General features: G+C 55.6%; 2 protein-coding genes and 1 long non-coding RNA gene across 5 annotated transcripts in view; 2 read left to right on the top strand and 1 right to left on the bottom strand.

The window, feature by feature from the left end:
* Positions 1-5,424, top strand: part of ACVR1B (activin A receptor type 1B) — a 34,435-nt gene extending 29,011 nt beyond the window's left edge. For both annotated transcript variants that reach the window (XM_047740892.1, XM_047740893.1), the window contains 2 exons: positions 2,054-2,184; positions 3,677-5,424. In XM_047740892.1, coding sequence (XP_047596848.1) covers positions 2,054-2,184; positions 3,677-3,802 — 257 coding nt within the window. In that variant the 3' untranslated portion in view covers positions 3,803-5,424. The remainder of the gene's footprint in view (positions 1-2,053; positions 2,185-3,676) is intronic.
* A 1,382-nt stretch (positions 5,425-6,806) lies between these two features.
* On the bottom strand, positions 6,807-15,646 carry LOC125106613 (uncharacterized). 2 transcript variants are annotated; one of them, XR_007129369.1, is made up of 4 exons: positions 15,561-15,646; positions 12,219-12,378; positions 10,040-10,255; positions 6,807-8,175 (listed from the first exon to the last, which is right to left on the bottom strand). It is a non-coding gene; the product is annotated as an uncharacterized LOC125106613 (long non-coding RNA). The 2 variants fall into 2 exon arrangements; XR_007129370.1 differs by lacking the exon at positions 15,561-15,646 and adding an exon at positions 13,629-13,710.
* Positions 14,659-22,537, top strand: TAMALIN (trafficking regulator and scaffold protein tamalin). Its single transcript, XM_047740894.1, has 8 exons — positions 14,659-14,988; positions 17,080-17,129; positions 18,703-18,757; positions 18,856-18,958; positions 20,351-20,444; positions 20,549-20,615; positions 20,829-20,895; positions 21,318-22,537. The coding sequence occupies exons 1-8, from the start codon at positions 14,737-14,739 to the stop codon at positions 21,812-21,814; spliced, it is 1,185 nt and encodes a 394-aa protein (XP_047596850.1). The 5' UTR covers positions 14,659-14,736; the 3' UTR covers positions 21,815-22,537.
* The last annotated feature ends 17 nt before the right edge of the window (positions 22,538-22,554 follow it).

Here is a 22,554-nt window from a genome sequence, read left to right as displayed (position 1 = left end):
CAGTCCCGCATCGGGCTCCTTACTCAGCAGGGAGCCTGCATCTTCCTCTGCCTCAGCCTGCCATTCCGTCTGCCTGTTCTCGCTCACTCTCTCTGACAAAAAATAATAATAATTATTTTATTTTATATATTTTTTAAAGAGTCGTGTGCTCTACAGACTAAGCCAGCCAGGCACCCCTGAAATATGCATCATTATATACAGATAAAACAGATTTAAGAAAAATCTGGTCACACAGGTCTTAAACTGTGAATAAGTTAATTTTTTCCCCAGAAGTTGGGGCTGAGTATTCTAGTAATAATGATACTTACTCACTACTCACTGTGTATGAACTCACTGAATCTGTCCTGCAGAATCCTAAGAGGTGGGTACTATTATTTTCATAATTTTACAGATGAGAATGAGTCACAGCAAAATTAGGTAATTTGTCCAAGGTCACACTAATCAGCTAGGATTCAAACACTGGCTGACTGAGGCCAGAGCATAGTTTCTCAGCTACCCCTTAGATAATTATCAAGTCAGACTCTGTTTATAGATCTGCCCCACTAGCTAAGAACAGTAGAATTTTTCCTAGAAAAAGGCAGGGAAAGTTACCTTGGAATTTTTAAATTAGCTTTTTATTACAGAAAGTATGGGCGCCTGGGTGGCTCAGTGGGTTGAGCCACTGCCTTCAGCTCAGGTCATGATCTCAGGGTCCTGGGATCGAGTCCCGCATCGGGCTCTCTGCTCAGCAGTGAGCCTGCTTCCCTCTCTCTCTCTCTCTCTATCTGCCTGCCTCTCCGTCTACTTGAGATCTCTGTCAAATAAATAAATAAAATCTTTAAAAAAAAAAAAAAGAAAGTATTTCAGTTTGTAGCTCTAAAAGATAAGAACTTAAAAACATGACACTGTTATCACACTTTAAAAGTGAATAGTATTATCATTTAACCAGTGCAGGTTGAGATTTTTTAGACAGTTTGTTCAAATTAGGGCCCAAATAATGTCCATCAGCTGCAGTTGGCTGACACACATCTTAAGTCTCTTATAATGTACAGGTCCCCCTTCTGCTTTTTTTTCCTTTGCAGTTTATTCCATTGGAGAATCTAGGTCATTTGCCTTGTAGTTTTCCTATCTAGATTTTGCCAGTTACCTTTTCCTGGCATTCACATGTTCTTCTATTCCTGTGGATTTCCTGTGATAGTTACATCTAATGATGAGAATTATACACACACACACACACACACACACACACACACAGTTTTTTCCCCCAAAGTTGTTCTGTTACCAGGCACATAATGCTGGTTCTGTCTTCTTTGTGATGTTAATAGCCATCAGTGATCATTGTCCAAATCCATATTCATTAGAGGTTGAAAAATGCCAATATTCTGATACTGTCAATCCTGAAATATTAGCCAGATTTTTTATTTTTTTTTAATTTCTTAAACAATAATTTGTTCTTAAGTAAACTCTACTCCACACATGAAGCTCAAACTCATAACTCTGAGTCGTATCCTCTCCTGACTAAGCCAGCCAGGCACCCCTGGATTTTTTTTTTTTTTTAAAGAGAAATTTCCCCTAGTTGTTTAGTTACCAAGAAATGTAATTTGAATAGGGAAGGAAGGAAAAATACTCTGATCTTTATGTTTACTTACCGTTTTTCAAAATAGTTTGTTCCCTCTACAAAGGTGACTGAGGTTTTTGGTGTCCCTTTTTTTTTTTTTTAAATATCGTGAACTGGTGGATTTAAAATATTTGCTTCCATTGAAGTGATTAATTAGCCCTACTTTTGCTTAAATGTTCTCATCTTTGGCCACAGGGGAGCTTTCCAAGTTTGTGCCTTTTGACATGACCTTAGTAGTCTTTGATAGTTTGCTTGTTTTCGTATGGAAAAGATACTCCTGGCTAATCTCATGTATCTCTTATCCCCTTCCTGGAACCCACCCACCTCTCCAGGGAGCCCTGGCTCCTCTTAGTGGGAAGTGGTATTTATAGATCACAGTGGAAGTGGTGTTGTAGGTTTTTGAGTACTGCCCTCCTTCTATTGATAACTCAGGTGGATATTTTTCTTTTCTCCCAGGAGTCCATGAAGAATATCAGCTGCCATATTATGACCTAGTGCCCTCTGACCCTTCCATTGAGGAAATGCGAAAGGTCGTATGTGACCAGAAGCTCCGTCCCAACATCCCCAATTGGTGGCAGAGTTATGAGGTAGGAAGCTTCCCTGCCTCCTATGGCTTTTCCATCTGCCTGATTTTTCTACTTTAGAAAAAGGGTTTCCTAATTTAAAAAAAAGGAAAAAGGGTTTTCCAACAAGGAGGCTGTGCCCAGCGGTAACCTCTGAGTGTGTCAGTTATATACAACCATGTGCTGTCGTATAGTAAGCCCTGAGGGGCCACGGCGCCTTGTCCTGGGCACTGTAGGGTTCCCTTGCAAATCGAGAGCCTAGAAGAAGAAAAATCTGTGTCTTGGGGACCAAGCCAAGTGAGGTGGTCAACAAGAGACGGAAACAAAAACTGAGCGGGAAGCGTTAGACCTGTCTAACTAGAAAAATGGCTCTGGAACCACAGGGGTGAGCTGAGCTCTGTGGAAGAGCCTAGAAGAGGCATCCAGGAAAGAAGCTTAGCCTGGATGTAGAAGAATGGCAGGACAGGACTTAGGGAGAAGGCATGTTTGTGAGGGAGGCGGCTTTTCTAAAAACTCAGAAGGGAGGAGGGTGGTAGGGTTGGAATTTGGGCGAGGTGGCATCTGAAGTGGGGGCGGGGACAGCATTTGGGGGGGAATTGAAATGAGAGCAAATTTATAATGCAGGTTCCTAATAAACATGGCATTCTGGGGTCTTAGAGCCTTCCCAGGAGCAGGGTTTGCGGAACCAAGTGCATGTGGGCCTCCTTGGTCCTCATGGTGCTGCTTTTAGGCATTAAAACCACTAGGGGGCATTGGTGCATTTAAGAACAAAATCATTCAGTTCACATTTGACGTGATGTCTTCCTGTTGCATAATAGAGCAGCATTTTCCAAAATGTTCCTTGGAGCCCTCAGGTCAGGGTTTCTGAGGATGAGGGTGAGGTTAAAAGAGCTGGTCTTTAACTGCCCCTGTTCCACACACCCTTTGGTCAGTCTTTGAAATTTTGAAAACCGCTGGCCTAGGGTAGCCACTGGGGACTTCTATGGCCCTCAGGAACCAGTAGAGGTTCATAGGCGACCTTCCAGAACTCTTCTCTTGGCCTGACCATGGTGGTCGCCTGTGTAGTCCAGGCAGTGGCAGTGTAGCTTTCTGCCTCTGACAGGATTGCCTTCAGGGGCCCTGTTGCTGCTGCTCCTCATCCCAGTCTGTGCCTGTGAGCCATGGGCTCGCAGATGTGTGCATGCCCAGAGGCGCCCCTGTTATGCCTGGTTCACGTGCTGCTTTAGAAAACCAGTTAGGACAGAATCATGCAGAGGGAGTCTTCAGCCCGACAGAAGTGATTTTCGGAGCCCTGGCTATTTCTGGGACCCCCATCCAGAGCACTCCGGTGATGGCTGGCCGAGGGCACTTGCAGGGCACATCTCCCCTCTCCAGGCACAGCATTCTCCTGGCCCCCGAGGAAGCAAGGGGAAGGAAGCTTGCCCCAGACGTCCTGGGGCTCAGGAAGGTGGTCGGGAAGGCCTCTCCAGGGCAGGGGTGAGGGTCCTACTGACGCCGTCTGGGTCTCCCTGTGCAGGCTCTACGGGTGATGGGGAAGATGATGCGGGAGTGCTGGTACGCCAATGGCGCGGCCCGCCTGACCGCTCTGCGCATTAAGAAGACCCTCTCACAGCTCAGCGTGCAGGAAGATGTGAAGATCTAAGCCTCTCCCTCCCCTGCACGCAGCCCTGGGCAGTGGGAACTACACGCAGAGCTGCCGCGTTGAGCGTACGATGGAGGCCTACCTCTCATTTCTGCCCAGCCCTCTGTGGCCAGGAGTCCTGGCCCGAAAGAGGGACCGAGCCCGGGAGACTCCCTCACTCCCATGTTGGGTTTGAGACACAGACACCTTTTATATTTACCTCCTAACGGCATGGAGACTCTGAGAGCGAAGGGTGCGGAGAACTCGATGCCACAACTCAAGCCGGCTGTGGTGGGAAGTCCCGCAACCCCGGTGCGCTGGCGGGCGGCCTGGAGGGCCTGGACGAAGCAGAGTGTCGCCAGGGCGCCAGTGTCGTGCAGCACTGAGGGTTTTCCTCCAGGGACCAACCCCAGAGGCACCAAGAGGACAGCGCCCTCTCACAGGCAGCTCTGGGCCCCAGGCTCCCCTCCTCCCTCCTGCGGACATCTGGAGGGCCCGCCAGTGGAGACGGGATCTGCTGCCTGTCTGTCCAGCCGTGTGTGTGTGCATGTGCCGAGGTGCGTCCCCTGTTGTGCCTGGTCCGTGCCACGCTCTTACACATATGTGTGTGTGTATGTGTGTGTCTGTAGGTGCGCACTTACCTGCTTGAGCTTTCTGTGCATGTGCAGGTCGGGGGTGTGGTTGTCATGCCGTCTCTGCGTGCTGGTGCCTCTGTTCGGTAGTGAGCAGCGTCTGGTTTCCCTGGTGCCCTTCCCAGAGGTCTTACTCCTGGCCCCTCCCCGCCCCAGGACCCCCATGCCGTGGTGGGGCTCCCTGCCCAGCAGGCTGCCCCACCCACCCCATGTCAACACCTCCACTTCAGACTGTGGAACCAAAGCTGGCCCAGTTGTCCATGTCAGGCGAGGCTTTTGGGTCCAAATGTGAGGCGTGGGGGTGGGCGGGGAAAGAATCTTGGTGGAGTCTCAGGCGGTGCAGTTAGTGGCAGCCGTGGGAAATGAGCCAGCCCAAGGGCATCGTCCTCAGCAGCACAGGAAGGGCCAAGGGATTTGAAGCCCAGATCCTGGGACTCAGATTGGAATGTCACATCTGTCTTTCATATCCCAGATTCTGGAAACAGCAGTGTATATTTTTGGTGGTGATGGGTTTAGGGTGGGGAAGGGAGAGGGGGGCAAGGAGTGGGGAGGGAGTCCGGGGTGGGAGGGAGGCATCTGCATGGGTCTTTTACTGGATTATCTGATTACGGTGGAGGGAAGATGTGAGACTTGCACCCACTTCAGGGGCCCTATGAAAGGGAACAGCCCGAGCCAAATCTGTTCTTTTAACCTGAGTATAGTATTTAATGACGTCTAGAAGCACGGTTGTGGGTGGTGATTTGCTCAGCATATCTTAGGTATATAATAACTTTGAAGCCATAACTTTTTAACTGGAGTGATTTGGGTTGTTTGTTTCTTTTTTCCTTCCTTCTTTCTCTCTCTTCTCTTTCCTTTCTTTCTTTCTTTCTTTCTTTTTCTTTCTTAATTTTATTGGAAGGGTCTGAATTTTAACTTTTTTTAAATATTATTAAGTGTTTATAAAAGGAAAACCATCTCTATGTGATGATTACCTCTCAATCTCTTTGTTTTTAAAGAAATTCCTACGAAACAACCGCAAAAAAAAAAAAAAAAAAAAGCTTCAATCAAACGCACACAGCTCAATCACACTGGAAATGTTTGTCCTTGCACCTGAGCCTGTTCCCACTGAGCAGCGAGAGTTCCTCCCTCTTTGCCCTGGAGGTCAGTCTGTCTTGCACTGTGTCCCCCTCCCCAGCCCCCAGTTCTGTGAGTGGTTTCTGCATCAGGGCCCTAGCCTTCTGTGCATTGTTCAGCTGGTTGCAACTTTCCCTCCAGCATTTATTTACGAGATGTTTGCCAAGTGCCTCTTGTGTGCCAGGCACTGTGCTGGGCGCTTGGAATACTATACATAAGCAAGACAGGCGTGGGCCCCCTATTGGAGCACTGAAGAAGGGGCTGACCCCAGTTAGTGGGTGCCTGGTTCAAGAGCAGATGTTTGTAGAGTTGGTTCTGAGAGCCTTTTGAGCCTGGAATGATTGCTCGCAGAGAAGACCACTGAGGAGCAGGGTGCCTCCCCACCCCAAAGAGCCCGGTGGTGGGCAGTGAGACCCTAAATCACTGCATTCATTCTAAGCCCCCCCTCCTGCCCCCAGGGGAGGCACATGATGTATGCAGCCTGAGAGCGGGCCCTCCTCCAGCCCAGTGATTTCTGCCAAAGCTTGTGGAGGAGGGGCGAGCCTCTCCCTGCTTACATGGGTCTCCCAAATGCTCCTGGTCTTCCTATTTATTTTCCCGATGTGTTGCTTTTTTCCTTGCATTAAAGGAGATCTTTGCCTCACCCTTTGGGCCAATTTACTGGCTACTGACTGATTTCCCTTGAATACCAATTGTGTCATTAGGGGGACCTTCTTTCCCCATCCCTGCTGATCCCTATGCCCCCCCATCCCCCGCCTGTCTGCCCTGCAGCGGAACCTGGCAGGGTAGAGGCGGTGATGGAACTTAGATTCCCGTGCCCCAGTCACAACCAGCCTCTGGGATCTGCCAACACTCCTCGACCCAGGGCCTCCCAAGCCACTGGCCTGTTCCCCGGGAGGCCCTTCTGGCCTCACCGCACCTTGGGGAAGACTCAGCAGTCTTTGGGGAAGTTCTCACCCTCTTCCCCACTGCTCTTAACACCAGGAGTTAGGAGTTGGAGAGCTGGGGAGACACTGAAGCCTAAAGCCGTGGTTTTTGGCCCCTGGGGCTAACCCTGATCCATAGGGCTACCTGCACCTCTGGATTCTGGATTCACAGACCAAGTCCAAGCCCGTTCTCACGTCGCCATCAAGGCCCCCGAACGGCATTCTCGGTACTTCTGTTTGTTTTTGTACATTTTATTAGAAAGGACTGTAAAATAGCCACTTAGACACTTTACCTCTTCAGTATGCAAATGTAAATAAGTTGTAATATAGGAAATCTTTTGTTTTAATATAAGAATGAGCCTGTCCAATTTCTGCTGTACATTATTAAAGTTTTATTCAAAGAGCTTTCCTGGTGCCCGCTGTCTTCTGTGTGTGTAGCTCGACTGCCCAGCTCTGGTCGGGGGCGAGGGCAGGGGGCAGACACTCTGTGAGGAGGTGGTGCTACCCTCCCACGTGCACCAGTCACAGCCGGTCACGGTCACGGGGTCAGAAGAGGAGCTGGTCTGAACACAGCCCTCTTTCCTCTCTGACACACGGCGGGCAGCCTGGCCTAGCCTGGACGAGGGAGTGGGAGCAAACCACTCATCTTTTCTCAGGCTTCGTCTGTAGCTGCTTTTGCCTTTTAGCCTTTTCATCTGTACAAAAGAGGGTCTTGATCCCAGTGCATCACCAACCACCTAGCCTTGAAGGCAGCCGAAGAGCTCTGCTGGGTTTGTGCTTTCCCCCTTGTCAATTAGAGAATAAATGTGAATTGGGGGCACGTAGGTGACCTGGAGATGGGAATCTTCAGTGGCTGCTTGGCTTTTTAGCATGTGGGTGGCGGTGAATGCCTTTCTCTAGGCCACGGGAACCCAAGATATCAAGTCCTCGGGGTCATGGAAGCTCAAGTGTAGCTGGGACCCTAGAGGTCGCCTGGTGCATTGGTGTCAGGCACTGGGCTCCCCTGCAGCCCCCTGCCACTTACTGGGAGGCCCACGCCTTCCCCTGTAGGCCACCTGCTCGGTAGCAAGCCCCTCGTCATGGGGAGCCAGGCAGCCTCCGGGCATCTTCTCCAAGGGCAGGCGAGAGCAGTTACTCTCTCGTGCCGGGAGGTTCCTTCCATTTCCATCAGTTAGTGGTGTTGACTAACGTTGATGCTCATTGCTAAGCAGTGCCCCTAATCTGCTTTACATATATTCACTGCCCTTATCCTCAGAGAGCGTGCAAGGTGGGCATTACTCTCCTCCCTTTGTGGATTAGGAACCGAAGGCTAGAGAAGTCAGTAAGCTGTCCATGGAGCTCATGGAGTGGAAAAGACGTTGGACCTGGGATGTCTGACCACAGACTGTGGCCTCTTGGCCTGTGTGCTGTCCTGCCCGCATGGTTCCATGTTCTTCTGCCCTGCCAGCTGCGCCCCGCTGAATGTCGCAAAAGCCTGGGGCCGGCAAGGGCACGTAGCATCCCATTCGGGCATTAGCTGAAGTGCAGACTGGGACACACATGACACTGTGCCTGACTCCTGCGGGTCCCATCTGAGGACCCTGGGACTTCCATCTCATGGGCTGAGTGAAGCCCGGCCACCTCCTTCATCCCATCCACGGGAAGCTGCTTTTTTGAACTCAAGTGCAGGACCTGTAAAGTTGCCCTATTAAGTTTTACCAGAGAATGTGCTCATGGCTCCAACCTGTCAAGATTTAAAAATTCAAATTGTTGGGGCACCTAGCTGGCTCAGTAGGGAGAGCATGTGACTCTCCACCTCTGGGTTGAGTGCAAACCCCACATTGGGTGTAGAGACCACTTAAAAATAAAATCTAAAAAATAAAAATTCTGATTGTTATCCAGAGTTTTCCATCGTTCTCCCATCTGAGACTATTGGGCTGGAGAAAATCAAGTAACTGACCTCTAAAAATTGGCTTTAAGTTTGGCACATATCCCGGTAACCTGGATTAGCTGCTAATTAAACTGTCCTTGTGCCCTCCCCGTAACTCATTTGCGGACAGAGATAATAGCACAAGTCCAAATATCTTTCTGAAGTGGCAAGGTATTGTGACTATTGCATTTCTTTGTTGAAAGAAAGGTGACATGGCTTGTAGGGAATCACAACCCTGTCGAAAAGCCATCCTGTGAAGAATCCATCATCTGGCCAGGCATGGACAAAAAACCCACTAGGCTGTGGATTGCAGCTTCAACTTTACCATCCTTAAAGAATGGCAACCATGGGGTACCCCTTTGTGTGCCCTTGACAGTTGCTAACAATGTTTCGCCTTTGTAAGGCCCATGACACAGGAGACCTGAATTCTTTTGAATAGTGTATCATTTGGGGTTTTGTTTCACACATTGTCAGTTTTTGTCCCCACCAGGTCCTGTCTTCTGATCTTTACAGGCTGGAGAACATGCTTGCAAAATACAACCAAAACAAAATTAAAAGTAAAGCAGTAGAGTTCAAGAGACACTCGGGAACATAGGAGGGGTGCATAAGGAAGGTGGCAGGAGGGGGAAATGGTGTACTATGGTTCTCCAGAGAAACCCAACCAATGAGATGGATGGAGAGATGGATGGATGGTTGGGTGGATGGATATTTTGAGGAAGTGACTCTCGACCGTGGGGACTGGCAGGTTTGAAATCAGGCTGACAGCTAGAGATCCAGAGAAGAATTGATGTTGCAGTCTTGGATCTGAAGGCATTCGGATGCAGAATTCCTTCTCCCTCACGGACTGCAACTGGTTAAGGCCTTCAACTGATTAGATGAGGCCCATCCACATAAAGGAGGGTAATTTGCTTTATTCAAGATCTGCTGATTTAAATGTTAATCACATCTAAAGCACACCCTCACAGCAACATCTAGACAGGTTCAGCCAAACAACTGACGCCACACTCCGGAAGTCATTGAGCATCCCATGGTCAGATAGGATGGGATTTAAGGAATATGGCAGAGAGCCTTGGGTCCATCTAGGAATCCTCCTTGGGACCCATGGATGGGGGCTAATAAGATAGGAAGGTTTAAAGAACAATTGGATGGACTAGGCTTTCTTTAATTTGTTGAGCAACCTTAAAGTGTTAATGCAGAGAGAATACAAAGACAGTCTATGGTCCTTGCCCTTCAAGGCAGAGAGATGGTTTGTACAGAAAGAACAATAAGGCAGAGTCTGGCAAGTCCCCTTACAGAACTATATGTAACGTGTCATGGAAGCACAGACGGGGTGCCTAGGGAACCCCATGCTTCCCCGCCCTCCAGGGGCTCCCTGACTGGTGGACTGGACTAGTAGACAACCACAATGCAGCGAGGGACATGCTAGGAGAGCAGTTGATACAGAATGACCCAGGAGCACAGGACAGAGAGTAAGTTAGGGGTCAAGAGAGGTGACATCTCTGTTTTGTTGTAGGCCTCAGCCTGCTGACTGAGAAGAGGAGAGGGTTTTAGAGGTGTCACCATTCAAGAACCACAGATGTCCTCAGCTATGGCTGGCTAGCGCAAGGGGGCTGTCCCATGCTGAGATAAAAAGGACTTCATCCTGGGGGCCACCAGTGCCATCACTTGTGACAGCTACCTCAGACTCTGCCCATCAGTGGTTTGTCCCCTTGAGCCTGGGCTCGGCCTCCACAAATGTTTCTCAGCAGCACGCTTCTGTGGAGTTGCCCATAGGTTAAAACCTCTCTGAGGTTCCAGCTCCCTCACGGAGGGAATAGGAATGAGGTGATCCTGTTCGTGTCCGGGGAAGATCACCTCGCAGATGTCGCGAGCAGCAACGGTTGCACGGGAACAGCTGGAGCAAAGGAAGAGACAAGGGGAAGAACACACAGGTTTGGGAACTAACCAGAGGCAGAGAGGGAAAGAGGGGAGCTGATTCTGGAGTCGGGTGGGGGAAAGTCAGTTTGGAGTAGGTGGGGGAAACTTGGGTGCTCCACCCCGTGCCCCGGGAGAGGGAACTGGGGATGAGCTCCCCAGCAGTTGTCCATGCCCAGAGGGAGGAGGGCTGGGGTGTCCGAGTCCTGGAGGACTGCCCTTTTCTGCCCTCACTATCTCCACATCCTGAAAGGAGCCAAGGTAAAGCAACAAGTTCCCTGTGTCCTAACAGCAGCGCATGGATGCGGTGGGGAAAGCTGGGGAGTCAACCCTCCCTTCTTCTGTCAGTCTCCCCTGTTCAAGTCGGAGACACCTTGCCATCCCCACCCAAGAGGCAAAGTGGTCCCAGGCCTCTGGCTAGACTAGACCCAGAGGCCACCCCGATCTAGAGCAAATAAGCTGCTGTATCTGCCGTGCCCTTACTCCCAGACCCCCCAGAATTGGCTCTGTGGGCCGTGCTGCATCTTCCCCACTGCCAGGCTCCCCTGGGTCCCAGCACCACACACAGACACTATCCAGTGGAAACTGTTGGACCATGAGAGCCATTAAGAAAAACAGCCACTCCCTGCCCCGTCAGCTGCCCACCGGCTGTCTCTGCCTCCCTCAGTGTCCTGCAGGCAGGGGGCCCAGGCCCTCATTCCCGACCAGAGCACCAGCTGAGTCCAAGGCCCCCCCTCTCCCTGCCTCCCCGGTTCAGGAGCAGTGGCAGTACCCAGAGAGAAGTCTCAGTGACCTATTACTCATCCTCCCCATTCTGGAATCAAATGACGATGCCCGAGCTGACACTGCGTTAGACTCCAGAGCAGCCCGAGCTGCTGGAGCTCTTGCCCCCAAGTACCCCAACTTCCCTAGAGCTTGAGCCCACCTGTGGGGACAAGATTCAGCTCTTCCCGCTTCCTCCACCGGGCCGGGTGACTGTTAGGTATCCCAGCAGGGGCTTGTCCCAAAGAGAAGGAGTCTTCCTCAAGCCTTGGCCATGAGTGGAAGGAACCCCCACCACACACAGCAGGCCCTATCCTGAGAGCTAAGAACCAGGGCAGCTGGAGGGAAAGTAAGCAAAGCTGGGGAGCTCATTCTGAAAGACAGACTGGCTCGGGGAGAAGATACAGATTGAGTGCACATGTCTGAGGTCCCAGAGCCTGGGGCATTTGCAACGAGGCCTCCCGGAGGGCAACGTGCGGCATGCTCCCCCCTTCCCACCCCCCCCCCGCCATCCTCCTTGCCACCCCCGAGCCTTAAGAAGCTGCGGAAGATAGGATGGGGAGAACAGATGCTAGACAAGAGACTCGGGCTTAGGAGGAAGTCGTGGAGGAGTGGAGGGAGGGAGAATGCAAAGCTTCAAGGTCCCTGCGTGTCTGGCCTCTGGTTGTAGCACAGAGGCCCAACAGCTGTCTGCCACTGTTTGTTGAATCTCCCCGACGACGGCACAGCAGCCCTGGGGGAAAGCAAAAACAGAACCTCCGAACTGCGACTGCGGCGGGACTCCAGAACTCGGTGACCACCAAAGTGCAGCGTGGCATCTCGGTGGGACACAGACCCTCTTGCACAGTAGAAGAGACGTGGGAGATCTGGGAACCCTGCTCAGATTCAAGGCGGAGCCTGACACTGAACCAGACAGCCCTTCACTCCTGTTTGAAGATTTTCCAGCAAGAGACACATGGCCACCAGAGGGCATCACCACCCTGTAGTGGGGCGTCCTGGGCTCCCCTTCCCCTCCCTGGAGAAACTGATGAGATGTGGAGCAGGAAGCAGGCAAGGATCTCTGAGCTCTCAGGGGAGCTGCTAGCAGCTGAATTAAACAGTCCCTGGAGTCAGGAGACCTTGGATCTCGTGGGTTCTAGTGCCCGTTCCGCTACCATCCCTCCTCCCTGGCCTCAGTTTACCTCCTTTCACTGTGTGCTTGGACTGCCTTGTATCATCATGGGGCCATGAGACCCTTCCTTTCCAGCTCTCCAACTCTAGGATCTGAGGTAATCATGCAATGAGCCTCACATTGCTGTCTTCTGGGCCCGCCCTTACTCGGGGGGTTTTCTGGAGCTCTGCCTGTAGGAGGGGGAAACTTGTGTGAACTTCAGTTCTCTGGTGCTGTGCCCTCACTCGGAGGCAGAAGGGCAGACTGACCTGCAGATTGCCTCCACGGCAGCCTGAAGGAGGACTGTCTTAACAGGGCTCGAGACACTGGTGCCATGATACCTGAGGCGTCCACTTCGGCTTTCAGACAAGATGGTGTCTGTGGAGTCGCCCTCTGTGATAGCTGGGGTGGTGGTCCTTCCCACAAGAGACTGTACAAGTTGCCCTTTTGCTGGTCCCTTCGGGGACAGCCGCAGGAGTGAAGAGAATAGAAACCATCGCCTCTCGCCTCCCCATCCCCCACCCCACCCCCACCCGCACCACAGATGCTGTCTGTTGGGAGCAGGCAGCAGACGGTCCAGGGGTCCATCTGTGCTCATGCTTCACAATATAGTCCCATGTTTCCCCACCAACACCCCCTCGGCCCCTCAGCTGATGGCCACTTGGTGGTGCCAAGGGGGAGGAGGGAGGAGGGAGGGGAAGACACTAAGGGAGCTAGCTCTTGGCTCCCAGCAGTCCCCAACCCACCCTCTGTGCCCCCCCACCTCCGCCACCCAACAAGCATCCTGCCATCTGGACTTGTGCTAATTACTGAAGGGTGGCGAAGCACCCCTCCCACCCACACCTCCTGCAGGGGCTGGGGCCCCAGGGGCCTGGGGCTGGGGCAGTGACATGAGTCGAGGAGACACAGAAGCACAGAGACTGAGACAGACCTGCGGACTGAGACAGGCAGGAGACAGAAAGCCCTTTCTGGCCTCTTCAAGTAGATATGGCCACTTGGCTCTCTGTACCTCTCATGCTGGCCCTCAGAACTAGCACGGGAACGCGTAACCAGACCTGGAGCCTCTGTAAGCCCAGTGCCCAGCCAGCACGTGGCCTGGAACAGGGCTGAAATGTAGGGCGAATGAGGAACTGAAGGAGACAGCATCACGCGGGGTTAGGATCCCAGGCTCTGGAATCAGGCTCCCTGGGTTGGAGTCTCGGTTCTGCCACTCAGGGGCCTAGAGCGAGTTATTCAACCTCTCTGGGCCTCAGTGTCCCCATCTGTGAGGTACCTATTACATAGGCTTATTAGGAAGACCAAGTGACTTCACACATGTATGTAACGCAGCACACACACTACAATGTGAACGGCCCAGGGTTACTGCTCAATAAATGTCAGCTGTAAAGGCATAACACAGGTTTGGGAAAACCGGAGGAGAAAGGGACAGATGGGACCGTACCTCCCCAGCCTCTGTTTAGTGGCCCATGGTGGGATGTGGAGGCCCCCAGCTTGTGGTGCTGACGCCCTGTGGTGGCTAGCTGCTCTTTAGACGCCAAGACTGGCCTTCCACTTCCTCCTCTCACTTCTTATTTGGGCACCTCTGACGACAGCGACTTCAGCTGGGCCATCCCAGTCTCTCCCACTGCCTGGCAGCCACAGTAACACAGGCAGTGGGTGGGGTGGGGGGCGGGAGAGGCTTGGGGGCTGGTCCCAAAGAGGGGGTCAGAGAATGGTGGAGCACCTGCCCCAGCCCTGAGCACCCACTCAGCTCAGGCACATTCCCCTCCCCATGAGTCAACGCATAGTTAAGATCTTTCTGCTGGGAAAAGGGGTGTCTGAGCTCCAACATCAGGAGCTAGGGAAAGGCTTATCCAGGAGGGACCACTCCTGACTCTCTGAGGGGACAGGCCAGAATTACGCCCACACCCAGGGCTGCTGGGTTTCCACTGCTTTCCTTGCCCCTTGAGGGGGGAGGGAGCCTCTGTCACCTCTTCTCCAGCAGCTGTGCAAAGGGGATATCCTTGACCCTCACTCCCTAGGGGCTTCTGCACAGTCAGGGGTATCTCTAACCTCTTTTGGGACTTCACCCCACCCGTTGTCCATACCCCTGCACAGCGCTGCTGCCACTCTCCCCTTGCCCAAAGTCTCCTTCAGCCCCCTGGATCTCCTAGAATCTTCTTGCCATGTATCCGGGAGGCCCCCCTACACACACACAAACACGTCAGGTATCCGGGAGACCCCCGCCCGAGGACGTCCTACTTCCCTCCTTCGTGGCTAGGCTTTCCCCAGTGAGTGTTCAGGTCCCTAGACTTTTCCCAGCCTGGCGGGGCGGCGAACGCCGTGGGCGGGGCTCCGGGGCAGCGGCCCCCCAGAGGGCGGGGCCTGCCGCTCTAGGGGCGAGGCCATCCGAGGCCGCTCCCCGCCCGCCCCCCAGCCCGCCCAGCTCGCCGATCCTATAAAGGGATGCGACCGGGGGCCCGCCCGGCTGGCACCCTCTAGCCGCAAGCAACCCCGTCGCGCGGCGCGACACCGCCTCCGAGGGTCGCCGGTCGCCGGGCGCTGGAGCCATGACCCTCCGCCGACTCAGGAAGCTGCAGCAGAAAGAGGAGGCGGCGGCCGCCCCGGATCCCGCGGCGCGGGCTCCCGACTCGGAAGTCGCTCCCTCCACTCCAGCCCCGACCCCGGCCTCGGGTCCCCGTGCTGCTGCCGCCAGCTCTGGGGCCCCCGGAGACGAGCTGTACGCGGCGCTGGAGGACTATCACCCGGCTGAGCTGTATCGCGCGCTCGCCGTGTCCGGGGGCACCCTGCCCCGCCGAAAGGTGCGTCGCCACCCCCCAACTCCCACGGCCCCCCAGCCCTCGGTACCCTCCGGTGTCTTTTCCCCGGGACCCGCTCAGCCCCGCAACATCCCGCCTCTGTGCCCGTTGACCCCACGACATATTCCTCGGGGACCACCGCGTCCCCCACCTACTTCCCCAGCCCGCTCTTACCCCCGACACGTTCTGAACCTGCTGTCCCTTGGTCAGGCTCCTCGGCCTTCTCCTCCAAAGGCTTAAGCCTCCCCCGCCTCCACGCCGCCCCGGATCTCGTCGGCCCCCCACTCCGCTCCCCACGCGCAGCCGTCGCGTCTCGCTCCTCTCCTTCCCGAGCACCCCCTTCTCCTGCTCACTCCATCTGGCTTTCAGCACCCTTGTGCCCTGCCTCCCGCGCCCTGGCGTCTCGAGGCCCCCGGGACCCTTCGCCTGGGCTTCTCCAGTTTGCAGCGCGGAGGCCTAGGGCTGCGTCCCGCCGCTCGCCGGGACATACTGAGGGTCTCAGAGCCCGGGTGAGGGGAGAGGGAGGCGGGTGGACGAGAAAGTGCGTGCGGCGAGGCGGGCTCCCGAGAGCTCACCCTTCCGAGGGGACGCCCGGATTGCTGGGCTCCGGGCCTGCGCCTTGCCCCGCGACGGAGGTGCGGGGCGCGAGGGCACGGCTCCCGGGACTTCGCCGCGACCGGACGCGGTGGGAGGGGTCGCAGGGCGCCTGCGGGGCAGGAAGGATGCGAGCCGCGCCCGCCCTCCGAGTCGCCCCCTCTGCGGGGCTCTTCCTCTGGCCTGTGGGGACCTGAGCGCTCAGAAGTCAGGACACAGACCCAGGTTGGGGGGGGGGGGGGCTGGTGGCCTTTCCCCGTTCAGCACACCCCCCACCTCCCCGGCCCTTGGCTCCCCCCCATACAATGAACAGCTTGTTGAGAATTTGCATTTTATGAAAATCGGGTTGAAAGACAAAGGGGTCTCTCTCTATGCTGCCCAGTCCTTCCACCCTGGCCCATTTGGGAACTGCCCCCACCCCTGAGGCCAGTCTTCGGTTCTGGAAAAAGAGGGCTCACTTCTCTTCCTAGCCTTGGGGCAGCCTGGGGGGAGGGTTAACTAGGGCCCGACCTGGAAGGCCCTGGGCTGTTTAGGGCTCGTGGGACAGGGGCTGGTCTGGCACAGCCTCTTCCAAGGGCCAATAATTTAGGAAAGGAGAGAGACTAGTTGCTCCAGGGTCCCAAGAAAGCAGGAATCTTCAGCTCTGACAACCCCCCCCCCCAAAAAAAAAACCCTCCCAGTCTCTCTCCTAAGTATAGTGAGACTTAAGGACAAGTTTGAGGTCTGGTTTTTGTTTGTTTTGTCCAAGAGTGCAACAAAATATATGGCAACGTGGAGAAACCCAGGTGGAGCTGGGTGCAACTGGCCACCTACCGCTGGGATCCACAGTTGGTCCCTGAAACGGCCTGTAGTTTGGGGGAGGAGGGGTGGCCCAACTGACCCCTGACTTTTCATGTTCAGGCTGGAACTGCGGCCCTCCATACCTGGGTCTCTGACCCCAGCTCCCCCAAGTCTCTGTTTGTGACTGAGAAAATAGGAGGAGATGCCCAACTGGTGGTGGTGGTGGGGAGTGTCTCTGGAGTACCTTGATAAGCAAGCCCAGGGTCCCCCTGCCCTTCTTTGGGAACATCTGGAAAGAGCCCCTATCTCAGCTTTCAGAGTCTGAGGGCTCTGAGTCCTGCAGACATGCACCCTGAGGGTAGAGACTATTCTATCTAGATTAATGAGTCCCCCTTTTGCCCCCCTCGCCATCTGGGCTAGCACAATGCTTAGAAGTCCGTGCATCTGGAACCCGGTAGGACCGTTGTGTTCCCACGGTCTCAGTTATGGGGTAGAGCCTTAGGGAGAGCTCTGTGGGGTGATGCCGCAGCGGCGCTTGGCGAATAGTTACACTGGCCCCAAAGCAGGTATGGAATTGGCACCAGACAGGCAGGCGACAGGAAGTGAGGTGCTAGGTCCAGGGCTGGAGCCCAGGGGAGGGACCTCCCAGAGTAGGACTGTCAGCATGGGCTCGAGGACAGTCCCCCTCACCTGCTCCTTCCTCTGTATCTGCCCACCCAGGGCTCAGGATTCCGCTGGAAGAATCTTGGCCAGAGTCCCGAACAGCAGCGGTGAGTCGCCAGCACCCCAGCCCCTGCTCTGGTCCCCAAGGGTCAGGTGGGCTGGGGGTGGAGAGCAGCAGGACACAGCTCTCGGCCCAGTGGGAGTCATTCTCTCAGCAGGCTTCCCTCGCTAGGAGTGAGGGGCAGGTGGGGGTGTGGGCTGTGTTAAGGGGGTGGCAGAGAAAGGAGGTAGGGATTCTTAGTCATCAGGTGCTCCTCATGCCACCCCCAGTCCTGCCAGTTACCCCTCCCCAGGGAGATCCAGATCTGGGAGGTGGAGGAAGTGGAAGTCTTCGGGGAGCTCCCCTGAGCTCTCCTGGTCCCAGCCCACCCTAGGGCCCAGAACCTAGCCCGGCTGGCATCCGGCTGTTTGAATCCAGCGACCCCTGCCTCCAAAAGCTTAGTCCTCTGCTGCCCCCATCCTGGGGCCAGGGCTGAAGTAGGCGCCGACCTCAGGCCCTACATTGCTCAGTCCCATGCAGACTGGGGCCTGGCTGCTAAAAGGAATCAGCAGACGACAGCCCGCTAGCCAGATTGGCCTGTTGGACCCCTGAGCTAAGAGTTGTTTTTCTAGTTCTAAAGGGTTGTAAAAATAACAACAAAGAACAATCTATGACAGGGGCCAAATGGAGCCCCCAAAGAAAGCCTAAAATATGTACTATCTGCCCTTTGCAGAAAAAAAGTTGGCCAACACTTGCAGAAACCCAGAGAGCGCTGGGGTAACACACAACTTCAGTCACCCTATTCCTCAGCCCAACGCACAACACACACAGTGGGGGGAAAGGCCTTCTTTCCCAGTGGGGAGGAGCTCAAGTTAGGGCTGGGAGTTGCTGGTCAGCATTTGGGGGCATCTGGGTCAAGCTGGGAGCTGTGGGCCTGGGTCTCCAGGGCCTTTCTGAGGCCAGAGACTTGAAGGGGCCTCTGGAGGCTGCTTTCACTCTGCCTCTGGCGGGGCGGGAAGGAAGGGGGTGGGGGTGGGCAGAGGAAACTCTGGGCTCCCTCAGCAGGCGAGGATCTGGAGTGGCTCCAGACCATTGTGTCCAGTGGGCAGGCCTTCAGTGCGGGAAGGGGCGGCCTTGAGGTTCCCCTCCCCCCAGCCTCACATCTGGTGGGCTGGCCCGCTGCAGCTGGGAGGAGCAGCTGTGGTCTGGGCTGAGCCTCGTGACTGGCCTCCAGGGGTGGGGCCAGCCCTCTCCCCAAGGCTGCCGTGGTGAGGCTCAGGGCTGGGGCCCGAATTCAGGGCCTCAGCAAGTCAGTGAGTGGTACTCTAGGGCTTGCTAGAAAGCTGGAGGAGTGGCTCAAAAGCTCAAAGAGTCCATTCCCTCTGGGGGCCAGCCATTTCCAGTGCCTCCCTGCCCCAGAGGCTAGATTGATTCTCTGTGGCTCCATGAAGCTGATCTGGCCTGGGGATTGGGACGGGCATTCCAGCAACCCGTGATGAGAGTGGGTTGTGGCTGGAGACCGATGAGTCCTGCCTGGGTGTTCTAGAGCAGAACCCACCATCAGTGGAAGGCCACACTATGGGACCAGCAAGTTCCTTTTCATCGTGACAGTCCTGAATGGCCCCTGTGTCCCCTTGCAGGAAAGTGCTGACTTTGGAGAAGGAAGAGAACCAGACCTTCGGCTTTGAGATCCAGGTGGGAGAAGCTGGGTACTGAGGGAGTGAGGGATCGGGAGGCCAGGGATGGCTGGCCCCTGCCACAGCCCTGGCGGATCGTCCCCTTGTCTCTGACAGACTTACGGCCTTCACCACCGGGAGGAGCAGCGCGTGGAGATGGTGACTTTTGTCTGCCGGGTTCATGAGTCCAGCCCTGCCCAGCTGGCTGGGCTCACACCAGGTGAGGCCTGAGCCCAGGACACAGGGCTCCGGGAAGGTGGGATGACCTTACTCCCAAGCAGAGGGGCTGAGAAATGTCTTCTGAAATCAATTCCCCTTCCTCCTCCTGTTTTGAGAAGGCCAAAAAGAAGAATGGATAGAATCGGGGCACCTGGGTGGCTCAGTGGTTTAAAGCCTCTGCCTTCAGCTCAGGTCATGATCTCAGGTCCTGGGATCGAGCCTTGCATTGGGCTCTCTGCTAGGTGGGGAGGCTGCTTCCTCCTCTCTCTCTGCCTGCCTCTCTGCCTGCTTGTGATCTCTCTCTCTGTCAAATAAATAAATAAAATCTAAAAAAAAAAAAAAAAGAATGGATAGAATCTAGGCTTTGGATCCAAGCAAACATGCCATTTACTGTGTGATATCGAGCAGTCCCATCTGCAAAATGGGGGCAGTAACATGCCTGGGGTTTCCCCCAGGCACAGAGCCAGGGCCTGGTTAATGGCAGATGTTGCTGTGGCTGTTTTCCTTCCTCCTGGCAATCTGGCCATCCAGCCCAGGGCAGGAGTTGGGAAAGGGGCTACGTTCCTTTAGATCTGCTTGGTATTGGAGATCAGGACGGATCCCACACCGACCTGGCCCAACTCTGGGGTACCTGTGCTCCTTCCTCTAACAAGGAAATGATATGATACTTCCAGTAGGGGACCCTTGGGATTGGCCAAATCTAGAGCCCCAGGTCCCAGGGAGGGGATCGAGACCCTATGAACTCACTGCCCCTCCCCCGATTCGGTTACCACTTTCTTCCCTGAGCTGCACCTCCGTGCCCACTCACCAGCAGCCCCTGCTGGCCAACTGGTATACTTCAACTTTGCACAATACCTTCACATCCACTCTCCCTGCTGATCCCAGAAGTAGCCACCGTAGGGATCCACGCCCCCTTTTTTACAGATGGGAAGTGGGCCCTCGGAGAGGGTGGCTTCCCCTGCCTCAAGTCGGGAGGTTCTTTGGTGGCTGAGGCTCTCAGAAGCTGAGGCCTCTCATGCCGGGGTGCTGGTGTCAGGTCCCAGCTCTGTGCTGCTCATCCTGACCCCTCCCTTTTTGCAGAGTCTCATGACCCCGTGGGGGCTAGACAGAAGTAACCAGCTCCCAGGGCAGCCCAGGGTATCTGAGAGGGCTCAGCCTTTGGGGACAGTTTCCTGAGGGTGGGGCGAAGGTGTGGGCATATGAGGGCCTGACTCCTGCAGCGGGGTTGCTGGACCAGGACGAGATTTCCCCCACAACCATGAGGAGTGGCTGGAGGGAGCTCACGAGCATTCTGTGGGGTTCTTACCCTGACCCTTTCCGGCTCCGGTAGGGGGCTAGAATTCTTCGGCTGTGCCTCAAGGAACAGATACTGACCCCCCTCTCTGCCTGGCAGGGGACACCATTGCCAGTGTCAATGGCCTGAACGTGGAAGGCATCCGGCATCGAGAGATCGTTGACATCATTAAGGCATCTGGAAATGTTCTCAGGTAGGTCCGGGTGCCGCGGTCCCTGAGGATCCCCCGAGCTCAGCTTCTCTCAGTTTTCCACACCCTGTGGGTTCACACAGCCTTTGATTCCCCAACCTCCCCAGGCTGGAAACTCTATATGGGACGTCAATTCGGAAGGCAGAATTGGAGGCCCGTCTGCAGTACCTAAAGGTAAGAGAGCCCGGATAATGGCCCCCTCCGCCCTCTCCTCCCCCAGCCCCCGCCCCTTCCAGCATCAGTCTTCCTAGGGGCCTATTTACCTGTCCAAACCTGCTTTTAATCTTAAGATCTCTTCTGTGTCCTGCCCGCCCCCTCAGTCTGTCTCTTCCCACCTCCTGCTTTCTTGCTATCTGCTGACAGGGGGCCGGGGGGTGTCTCTTGCAGCAAACCCTGTATGAGAAGTGGGGAGAATACAGGTCCCTGATGGTGCAGGAGCAGCGGCTGGTGCACGGTGAGTGGAACTCGCCCCCACCCACACCCCCCTTCAGTAACGCTCCCCCTCAGAACTAGAGCGTTCCTTCCCTCTCCTAGATGGAGAGAGGTTACTACTCCGGGCACAGCGCTGCGCTGGGCTACTACACTGCACACGCATTCTGAGTTCATTCTCATGATGGCCTTCGACAAAGCCTTAGTATCTCCATTTCACAGATGGGAGCGGCGAGGCTCATTGAGCCGGTTTCAAATACCTTCGGCGCCCTTGTGCCCCGGCCGGTCCTCCTAAGGACTTGAGTGGAGAATCCTGTTTTATAGAGGAGGGAAGTGGGGCTTAGGCCAGGGGACCACACGGATGGTCAGATGGTCCGGAGGAAGGAGCAGAGGTCCCCTCCCCGGGCGCTCTGACGGCCCGCCCTCTTGTCCTCTCTTCCCTGGCAGGCCTGGTGGTGAAGGACCCGAGCATCTACGACACGTTGGAGTCGGTGCGCTCCTGCCTGTACGGGGCGGGCCTGCTCCCGGGCTCCCTGCCCTTCGGGCCCCTGTTGGCCGCGCCCGGGGGTCCCCGCGGGGCCGCGCGGCGGGCCGGGGGCGACGCGGACGACGCAGTCTACCACACGTGCTTCTTCGGGGGCGCCGAGCCGCCCGCGCCGCCGCCACCGCCCCCCGCCCGCGCTCCGGGCCCGGGCCCAGCCGAGGCTCCGGCGTCTACGCCCCGGGCCGCTCTGAGCCGCAGCGCCAGCGTGCGGTGCACGGGCCCCGGGGGCGGCGGCGGCGGCGGCGGCGGGGCGCCGGGCGCGCTCTGGACTGAGGCCCGGGAGCAGGCCCTGTGCGGCCCCGGCCTGCGCAAAGCCAAGTACCGCAGCTTCCGCCGGAGGCTGCTCAAGTTTATCCCCGGACTCAACCGCTCCCTGGAGGAGGAGGAGAGCCAGCTGTAGGGGCGGGGCGGGTGGGAAAGGTATTTATTTATTTATTCGATCCAGCCTGTGCAGAAAGGGGGCGAAGGGAGGGGCGGGTACCCGTCCCCCCCAAGGGACCCCAGGAGCCCAGCGCAGCGGGAGAGGGTCCTGGCCAGCGCCAGTCGGTCTGCTGGTGCCTGGCTGTCTCTGCGGAGCGCTGCTGAGCCCGGGGCTCCAGATTCCTTTTCAACTCATCCTCCCCTAAACCACAGTGGGAGGTGGGGCGGGGAGAACCAGGCAAGCTGGGGATGGGAGAGGTTTGGGGGCGTTCATCCTACATCTGGGTCAGTAGTGCCTTGTGGGGTGTCCAGGAAAACCCCTCTGGAGGGGAGGAACCCTGTCCCGCGAAGCCCTCTCCTCAGCTTTACTTGCTCCTCACCCTTGGCCTGGGGGAGAAATTGCCTCCGGTCCGTCGTTCCCCTACCTTCCACACACATGCACAGTTCCAGTTAACCAGCGGGCCCCTGAAGAGGCCTAAGGTGCTGGGCCCCCTCCTTCCCGGCCTTGACCCCTAAGGGCTTGGCCCCTCCCAGGGGCCTGTAACTAAGTTGGGTTCTGCCGGGCAGGGGTCCTGGGTTCTCTGCCCCTTGGGGGACAGGAGTGGGCGTGTCCAGGTGGGATGGGGGCAGCCCAGACTGTTCCACCGTTTTGCATATTGTTGCTTCTGAACCACAAACTGTATAAAATTGACGGATTTTTGCATCTGTTGTCAGTGTGGT

This window comes from Lutra lutra, chromosome 8, assembly GCF_902655055.1.
Source record: "Lutra lutra chromosome 8, mLutLut1.2, whole genome shotgun sequence".
Lineage (NCBI taxonomy): Eukaryota > Metazoa > Chordata > Mammalia > Carnivora > Mustelidae > Lutra > Lutra lutra.
This window is presented reverse-complemented; position numbering and strand designations above follow the sequence as displayed.